Here is a 9,387-nt window from a genome sequence, read left to right as displayed (position 1 = left end):
CTGACTTATGTCGAGAAATTTACGCCCTTTTCGCCTTTCCGGGCGCTTCCGCGAGGTCAATGCGCTTAACGATCGGCCGGCCGCGGCAGTGCACAGCCCCTGCCCTTTGCCGAGACCACGTGCGCTGAACGCCTTCGATCTGCACCGCCTCCGATCGCTGTGCTCCTTTCCACGCGATCGTTCCTTCTCCCTCCTCCCTCCTCTTCCGCATTCTCTCTTCCGTGTTACCAGCAGCCTCCCTCGCGCCCGATTGTCCGAGTCTTTGCTAGCCTATCTATGTATTTGGACTTGCGCGCCAACTCTTGTCTCTTTGTGTTGGCGCTTGTTTGTGATCGGCTCGGCTGATAATGAAATAATACATGGACCCATCGGGTCCTATTGATTGGCTTGCTCGCTCGTGTTCGCGTTTGCGTCCGATTCCACAATAAGCTCGGAATGGTCTCTTGCTTCGGATGGCTCTTCTTTCTCATGAGCCTCTCTCTCTCTTTGTCTTGTCAAGATATTATCTGGATATGATTGTAAGGTCTAGTAAGGTAGGGCTGCTCAGTGGAGCACCGTAGCTTTGAAGCGATCGACACAAGGGGTAAAACACGGAAGCAAACGAATTTCGTTTGCTCACTGCCACTGACAGCGAGCTCGACCTTGTCCTTGCTGTCAACCTTCCCCTACGACCACCCTCTTCCCCTCGACCTCCCTCTCGTCACGCCACAATGGGTGTAAAGCGTAAATCGCCTGCTGTGGACTCGAACGTCGTAGTAGAATCTCCGAAACCTTCGAAGCGTAAACAGTCGAAGAAAAAAGCCCAAATGACCGAGGCGATCGGCATTGAGGAGCTTGACGAGATCCGCAAAGAAGGTGTGCAAAAGCACAAGATGGCTGCGAACACACGGGGCAGCTACGGCGGCTATATCTCTAGGTTACAGAGGTGGGGTCGGGGAACTGCAGGGTATGAGCTAGCTTTTGAGGGAGAACCTAAGGAATCCTCGCCGAAGGCACTTGCCAATTATATCGCACTTCGGTGTCTAAAGGACGGACTCGGTCAGAGTACGGCGGATGGCGCTCACGCGGCTTGGAAGAAGCACTGGGAGGAGTTGTGAGTCAAATTGATTTCCATATCCGTGCTTTCGTGTGGCTAAAATGTATCGATCAGGGATGGCGACACTTTTCGAGGGCCATGGAAGCAAGATCCCCATACTCAGAGGTGGGTTGGTAATCCTGCCAATTCTGCACTCGTTCAGGACGTCATGGTATCCATTCGGAATAAATACGGCGGAGATGGAGCTAGCGAGCGCAAGCACTCGGCTGCGATGTCATACGAGCAGATGCAGACGATGATGGGATGGTCAGAGAAGGAGTGTCCGATCCCTGCGAGTGGAACGACTCCGAAATCTTTCGCCGAGCGAGAGCATCAGGTCAAACATCTAATGTTTCGTGCTTTTGCTTGCATTGGGTGGGTTGTGTGGACGAGGTGGGTTATTATATTCTACTCCTAACCTTTTCGAATGCAAATCATTTGGATCTGTCCATCTATCTAGAAACTTCGAGACTTCAAAGATCAAGAAACGCCACCTTCGCCTCAACCAACGAGATGCTCAAGGGCGCTTGTATCACGAACTCCAGTTAAAAGATCGAAAGGGATGGCAACGACGCCGCTCGAAGCACGGTTCCCAATCAATGGAAGAAGACCTTGAAGGTGCGCTGTCGCCGCTCATGGCCTTTATGTGTCAGATCAAATATTTAAGATTCCTACTCACTATCATAGGGCGAACGTACAAGCTCTATGACATACCACACATGCCGCACGTCAACGTATATCGCCATCTGGCAGTTTGGTGCGACTATCTTGAGCGGAACGTCTACTGTCGACCTCTCCAGGATGACGACTTCATATTCCCGAGCATCGGTTCTGGTGGTGCAGCTCAGGATCTGCGCCAAATCTCCGCCGACGACATTCAGAAACTCATCAACGAGTTCGCAACGAAGTCTGGGCTGTACGATAACATGGCTTCCGACTATCGATTCACCACGCATTGCTTCAGGCGTGGCGGCGCTCAATATCGGTTCATGTATGCTCCCGAAAGTGAACGGTGGACACTCTCCATCATTCGGTGGTGGGGTGGCTGGGCCGAAGGCGAAAGTGTAAGCCTATTTTAATCTTTGCTTCGTCACAGTTCATCATCAGAAGCTCACGATCATGATGTTTTTAGACGGACACACTCATCCGATACCTGCTTGACGAGCTCACCGCTTATGAGTCTAGTCATAGCGATGCGCTTGCGCCTAAAGTCCCCAATAGCCCCACTAGCCCCATTGCCCCGCCTCGCATTCGAACGGTTGTCGAGGACGCATTGCCTTCGGCCTCTCACCGCGAAGCCTGGTACCAAGACAGCCTGCTCGGTCTACACACCAGCATCAAACACCTCTTATCCCGTGTTGATTCCCTCGCCCTCATAGGTCCTGCACTCTACTCGCTCACACACCTTCTTCCGTCGCTGTGTTCATTACCGGCAGGCACCGCGCCACCCATATTTCCGCCACCATCACGCCACCATTCTATTGCTCCTTCGCAGGCTCATCTACCATTTTCATTCATTCATCAATCGCTCACACCGCCCATCGTCGACGATTCACCCTTCCCATACGCATCCATCACCACTCTTCCTAACGGACTCAATAGCCAGCCCCCAGCTTCCGTCCCATACTCGCACGATAGCTACGCAGGTAATGCGTCTGAACGCGGCGGACACCAGTACAACTCGACCCTCGATCAAAACATCCATGGTTTGATTGTCCCTCCATTCAATTCATCCTCCAATATCTCGAGTACGCACGACCCAGGGCCTGCGGCGTCATCTGCCGCCCACCTCACGACGTCCCGAACGCCACTTCTCCAGGTTTCTCATATCTCTCCCGCCCTCGAATACAAAATTCTCAACCTTCCTCTCCCAAAACCCGACGGTTCGCAGACCAAAGCCGACTCCTGGCGGGATATAGTTCTCCTCTGGGATCACGGTATCCCAGGCAAGAGCATTCCTCCAATGAAAGACTGGCCCAACGTGTGTCGCCAGGGCCCTAATCGTCAACAGTTCGCCGCGCATTACGGACAGCGGAAAAAGATCGCGCTAGAGTTTATTGAATGGTAAGCCATAATCTTACCTCTGTCAACAAACCCGACCTTCTCGCTGACATGTGCGACCTGTTCCACCTCCAGTTATGGCCGCGATGAGACGCGCTTTCTTCAAGCGTACGGAGACGCAGCGGGCAAGGGCCATACTAACCTCCTTGCGGCAATCACTGCAGCACAAAGGGCGAGCGGGCGTCTGGTTCAGCGCAGGAGTAAGAACGGCACCCCTACCGAGAGGGTAAGCCTTGCCACAGAGCAGGTGTCAGATGACGGAGTCGAGGAAGGAGGAGAGAATGTAGTTGATTCATGATATACATTACGGGCTATCTCTTTCACCGGCTGCTACATTTACGGGTTCTTGCATTACCTTACGAGTCTTACTTATTCATCTTCACACTACAATTCTCCATAATCACAAAAAGGATGTCATTGTTGAACTAAGTACTCGAGTACATATCATCATGCTGAAATGTGAACCATAGCAAGGACTTCATCCTCGTCCTCTGACGAGTCGCTTCCGTCAACGACACCCACATTTGGCAACAGGGGAGATACAGGCAGAGTCGAATCCGAACAGTGCACTTCAAACCATACTCGTACTAGGACATCATTAGCTGGGTGTCTCACGAAGTCGAGACGCACAGGTGGGGAGCAGAGATGGGTACCGGTCCAAGATGTAGTAGCATGGACATAAGGTAGAAAGCAGTGAAGGTTGGGGAAGTCGAGATATAACCACAACCGGAAGCTCGGTGAGATACGTATCAGATCCTCGCGAAATGCGAGGAGCCATGCTCCGAGGTTAAAATGCCAGGGGTTAGGATAGGTGGCGGCGGCGCGGAGTAAGGGGTCCATGTGGGATTGAAGGTGCGCTGAAATTGATAAAGCGGCTGCTGGAGTCAACCGAACGTCGGCCTATAATAAGAGTGAGATCGCGATGGTATATATAGAGAGGTAGGGCATACCGGACACAAGGAGTTGGCCGACATTATTAGTACGTAGAGAAGAAGACTAACATGCGTAGGCCGATCTTGAGTGTCGGAACTTGAGGCGAGTTCGATCGCACGAACGCCGAATGCAAAGTCACTATGAGGTGGCCTGTATGGCAGACCTATGTAAATTATCATTGCGTCAAGGTCAGACATGGATGGCTTACCGGAGAATAAATAAGGAGACACCGTATAATAGGCCCTCCAAGCTGTCACCAAGGACGGCATCCACGACGCCTTCCCGATTCATCAGCGCGAGTTCAGCAAGTGCTGTGGCAGGTGCCTGTGAAGAGCTTGAGTGTGAAGTTCGAGACTCAAGGGAAAAAACGCACCCGGTGAGATCGAAATCCAACGGCGGCAATGAGGTTCATCACCGCTTCTTGATCGGGAATCTCATCGTGCCCAAAAACAAAGACGACGTTGAGGGAGAGTCGCCTAAGCATTTCGACACCGTGGAATGCCCGCAATAGTCTTGCCAGCGATGTTTCCGCGGTGCACAGCCAAGAGCTTCGAAAGCGTTAGCCGCAGTCATATAGGTTCCTGATTGAAGCAGCCTGGACTAACCTCGCATCAACGCCAAGGGTGGAGATTGCGTCACTGGAGTCGAGCCTTCTCTCCTGCCACATATAGGTGTCGAGAGCCTGTTTGACAAAGGAAATTGTTATTGGATCATATTACTGTGAGCACTGAGACCTTGCATACCTCAAATAGCCACTCGTGTGCCTTGGGGGTTACTACGGACTGATGGTCCCGCACTAAGACCATGTTGATAGCGGGGCTGATGAGTTCGTTCTAGATGAGCAGTGAGCACGTAAAGGAAATGGTCGAACTGTCGCAACTTGAGCGTGGCCACGATTTCGGAGGGTCTTAAGGGGCGGAAGGGTGTTTCGGAACGGCCTGAAACATCCAGGAGCCGAAAATGGCGGGGCAGGGTACGGTGTCATAACGACAAGGGAACAAGGCTGAAGAATGTAGAGTAGCGTGCGAGAGGGTAGAAAAGACCATTCAGTTGTAAGAGTCGGAGACCTAGAAGATAACCAAGTAAATGAGTGTCCAATTTTCCATCCACTAAAAGAGATCACCATGCGAGAGCCCATAGACGTCGCAGGAAAGCGATTATGGAGAAAAAGACTATAAGGTGAAGAGGATGCAAGGACCGCAGGGAGTTCCTGGCTGAAGGTCGCGAGTGATGGGGATCTGGAAGTCTGCAGACGAATGCACGATGAGCGACGAAGGGGGGTAAAAGGGAAGGACGTGCATTGACCTCCATCCTTGACCACTGGGTTCTCGCGCTGCGCTGGCGCTCCTCCTCCTACTCCATCTCGATCTCATACAAAAGTCTTCGGTGGAAGGCGAGTGGCGGCATCGACAGGGTACTTCTTCGGAGTACATCGACCACCACCTGTGCACTTACAGACCTCACTCTTCAATCGCAACGGATAAATGTCGAGCTCGCGTGAGGGAACGGTGACTTCGGGTACGATGGAGGGGTCTGAGCGCGGTGACAGAGTGAGGCGTTGCTGGCGAAGGGAGCGGCGGTGTACAGCGGTGACGGCAGAGGCAATGGATTGACGGTCGAGAGGGGTGAGGATGACGATAGATCTTCTTGAGCTAGTGCGAGAGCGAGGAGAGGTGGTAACGGGTAGCGGGGCAGACACAGGGGCACGGGGAGCGTGAGATGGTTCAGGTGTACGGGGAGTAGGGCATCTGTAGAGTTGGTTGAAGCAGGTGTCGCGCATGCGAGCTGCGTGGAGGGGCGACGTGGGTGACGCGAACCGGGCTATGAGAGTGTTGCGTGGCGGATGACGGAAATCGAGGTTGGACGTGTCGAGGAGGCTCGTCCTGCGAGAGGAGCAGGTGGCACAGAAGGTGCCGCCACACTTGCGACAGTGGTGTCTGCACTCGAAGATGGAGAACCGCTTCGTGCAGGTGAAGGTTTCGCAAGATGCCGCTTGGGAATCGGGCTGAACAAAACTAGATTAGTGTTTGGGTTGTGCGAAGGTAAGACAGAACAACGAACCTTCCAAAGATGCTTCGGGAGGAGGACAGCGAGGTGTTCATTAGGGCGGACATAAGTGGCGTCGAAGGAGGTAGTATCGGAGATGGTGGCGTCGGAGGAGGCGTCGGAGGGGAGGGGGCATGAAGAGGACTGGATGAGGGCGAGTATTCTGCTGTGGGACGTGGTGTGTTAGCGGACACTTCGACAGTTTCGGAGGGCAGAGGCGGTGGACAATCACATTAACGGAAACAAGAGTTGATGTTGAGGATTTGGCGGAATCGACAATCTCGACTGGATCGTACAGACTGCTGCATGCAGCAACATGTAGGTGTGGGCGGAAAGGTTGACGAAATAGGAGAGGTCGAAGTCGGGCGGGCGAAGAGGGTACCTTGTATAGATCGTGGGAAAGCTTGCCACGGTCTGGCATAGCTATCAGGCATAGTATATACGGACTCGCACTGGAGAGTAAGAGTAGAAAATATTAGCGGACGTCGAGCTGACATTGACACATCATATAGGGTCGGATAGAAACAATAATATACGCGACATACCTGCAGGGCGAGGACACGTGTGGTGATGTTGGCGCAGCGGTCGTAGCATTGTAGTGGACAGCACGGTTGTATGGTGAACGGTTGGGAAACGATGTAGAAGGTTCAGAGCTGGGCATTGACAAGGTCTTTACGGTACTGTGATATTGGTGGTAGGCCTCGGCAATACAAAGAATGATCTAAGAAGGTCAACGATGCCAGCATTCTATTCAAACACAGTTCGAAAAAAACCCTCGCTGGTGTCATGTGCGAAACCAGACAAGGCGCACGATATACGAGTGCCTAAAATAAAATCTTGGGTAGAAGGACACACCTTCTGACACGAAGGTCAATCGTGTTCGAGGGAGACTAGGGTTGAGCGGCTTGACCTCATGTGCCACGTAGGTGATTGGTTGGAGAGCGAGAAACCAGTGTGCGGCCTCAGGCTGCAGTCCAAGCTCCATGCTAAACTCTCTGGCAGAATATGTAGAAGAAAGGCCCGACTTCAGACCTGGAGGAGAGCCGTTGTCGAGGAGAGCGAAGAAAAGAGTCGAAGAAAAGAGATTGGGCTCGAGCGTTGCGAGCGACGGAAGTAGAATTGATGGAGGATCAACGTGTTCGGTATTTGCCGAGTCACAGCGGAGACCACACTGCGTTGCGCTCGCTGCTTTCCCCGGCGATGGACTTCCATGCTTAGCAAGGATTTAGTGGAATAAGTGCTTGGGCCTGCTCAGCTGGCAGGCATAAGTGCAATAAGTGCGATCCCAACTTAACTTTACAGAAAATTTACAGAAACTTTAGGCAAGAAGCCACGGCACTGTAAATCTTGTAATTTCCGAGAAGCGAAATGAAAGTATATACACCTCGAAGTGCTTATGTGCTTCGAGATCCGATACCCTCATCTGTTTCATATTTGTGAGCTGACACTTCTCCGCTCTCGATCTTGTTTCTCTTGTTGCTGTCGGTCCGAGGATCTAGAGATACATTGTGGCACTACTACATGGCTTGAGGCGGGCCCGGGCCCTTTGAACTCATTCATTGGTTTCCTACTGCTCGCTCATGTGGGCAATTTTTTTTCGGACAGAGTACAGGGTTTATAAAGCCAGCTTTGGCTATACATTGGACATTCTATACATCGAGGCTGCTTGCAGCTGTGCCACATCACGGACTCGCACCACATCAATGATCGTACATCAGAACGAGTCCTCTTACTGATCGCGAGCCCTCCCCAACGACTTCATCAACCCTTCCAATGGCGTACATCACAACGAGCACCATAAACCTTCTCCGATCCCACCGGTCGCGGCCCCTCCAAGATTACTCCATCAACCCTGCTAACGGCGCTCGAACAATCCAGCTGACAAATATCCAACCACAGACACATGGCTATTGCGCAAACACTGCAGAATGATGGCCGGTCGTCAGTAGCGCTCATGTGGACTAGAGGGTTGACGATGAAGAGAGGTCAGATGACTGCAAAGTTCTAGACGGAATGTCCCAGGCCGTAGAGGTGAGATCGTTGCAGGGATATTCGGACATGTTCGTCACGGAGAAAAGCGACATAACCAGTCGTAGAAGCGCAAAGACTGAGGGTAAAGTCGTAGAGTCATGGAGGAATTAACGACAAAACGTGGACGGACGGGTAATCGCACTGAGCGAATGAATCCTCTACGAGTCGAAGGGAAGCTAGTGTTCGGCGAGCTGGAGAAGAAGAGCCAGATCGGGAGCCGCCAGAGACCACAGTGCATTCTCAGTAGCTTCAGTATCCCCAGTGCCATAGTACAGACCTCCTAGTTATGAGATACGGGCATCGAACTGGCGGCAGGCGGCATGACTTAGGCGAGTGAACACGAACGCCGCATGAGCAAAGCGAGAGCCTGAGTACTATGTAGTAGCAGCCACGTGAGAGCAACGAGAAGACAGCCGTGGTACAGAGAATAGCTTTCAACAAGCTCGTATGATACAATACCTGGCCGTCTCAGAGACTTGTTCGCACTGGAATCCGATGGAGGCAGCGAGAAGGTAAACAGTAGTACGCTCGTTCTTGCTACGATCAAGCGCGAAGCCTCGAGGCGCGATGAGATCTGCTATCGTTGGCCACGTGGCGTACGAAGGTTCCTCCCTTCATCTCCTCCTCCCGCCCACGATATCGGCCCAGATCCCCCTCGCATGTAAGTTTCAACCACGATTGGATCTGGCAGGTACCCGCGGCCATTTACGGGGCATTTACGAGCAGGCGTAAATTTCTCTGATTATACTGACTTATGTCGAGAAATTTACGCCCTTTTCGCCTTTCCGGGCGCTTCCGCGAGGTCAATGCGCTTAACGATCGGCCGGCCGCGGCAGTGCACAGCCCCTGCCCTTTGCCGAGACCACGTGCGCTGAACGCCTTCGATCTGCACCGCCTCCGATCGCTGTGCTCCTTTCCACGCGATCGTTCCTTCTCCCTCCTCCCTCCTCTTCCGCATTCTCTCTTCCGTGTTACCAGCAGCCTCCCTCGCGCCCGATTGTCCGAGTCTTTGCTAGCCTATCTATGTATTTGGACTTGCGCGCCAACTCTTGTCTCTTTGTGTTGGCGCTTGTTTGTGATCGGCTCGGCTGATAATGAAATAATACATGGACCCATCGGGTCCTATTGATTGGCTTGCTCGCTCGTGTTCGCGTTTGCGTCCGATTCCACAATAAGCTCGGAATGGTCTCTTGCTTCGGATGGCTCTTCTTTCTCATGAGCCTCTCTCTCTCTTTGTCTTG

The 9,387-nt window shown here is 52.5% G+C and overlaps 2 protein-coding genes across 2 annotated transcripts; one reads left to right on the top strand and one right to left on the bottom strand.

Annotated features, from left to right (window-relative positions):
• Positions 1-710: 710 nt before the first annotated feature.
• Positions 711-3,434, top strand: STEHIDRAFT_154081 (uncharacterized protein; the record flags this gene model as incomplete). The annotated part of the gene is made up of 6 exons (XM_007301172.1): positions 711-1,093; positions 1,151-1,468; positions 1,536-1,693; positions 1,763-2,139; positions 2,208-3,139; positions 3,212-3,434. The coding sequence occupies 6 exons, from the start codon at positions 711-713 to the stop codon at positions 3,432-3,434; spliced, it is 2,391 nt and encodes a 796-aa protein (XP_007301234.1).
• Positions 3,435-5,241: 1,807 nt separating this feature from the next.
• STEHIDRAFT_129098 (uncharacterized protein) lies at positions 5,242-6,776 on the bottom strand (the record flags this gene model as incomplete). The annotated part of the gene is made up of 5 exons (XM_007301171.1): positions 5,242-5,315; positions 5,375-5,402; positions 5,445-6,074; positions 6,131-6,278; positions 6,661-6,776. The coding sequence occupies 5 exons, from the start codon at positions 6,774-6,776 to the stop codon at positions 5,242-5,244; spliced, it is 996 nt and encodes a 331-aa protein (XP_007301233.1).
• Between the last annotated feature and the right edge of the window lie 2,611 nt (positions 6,777-9,387).

Source organism: Stereum hirsutum (genome assembly GCF_000264905.1).
Source record: "Stereum hirsutum FP-91666 SS1 unplaced genomic scaffold STEHIscaffold_3, whole genome shotgun sequence".
Classification (NCBI taxonomy): Eukaryota; Fungi; Basidiomycota; class Agaricomycetes; order Russulales; family Stereaceae; genus Stereum; species Stereum hirsutum.
The sequence above is the reverse complement of the archived record's forward strand: the minus strand, read 5'-3'. Positions and strand labels throughout refer to the sequence as shown.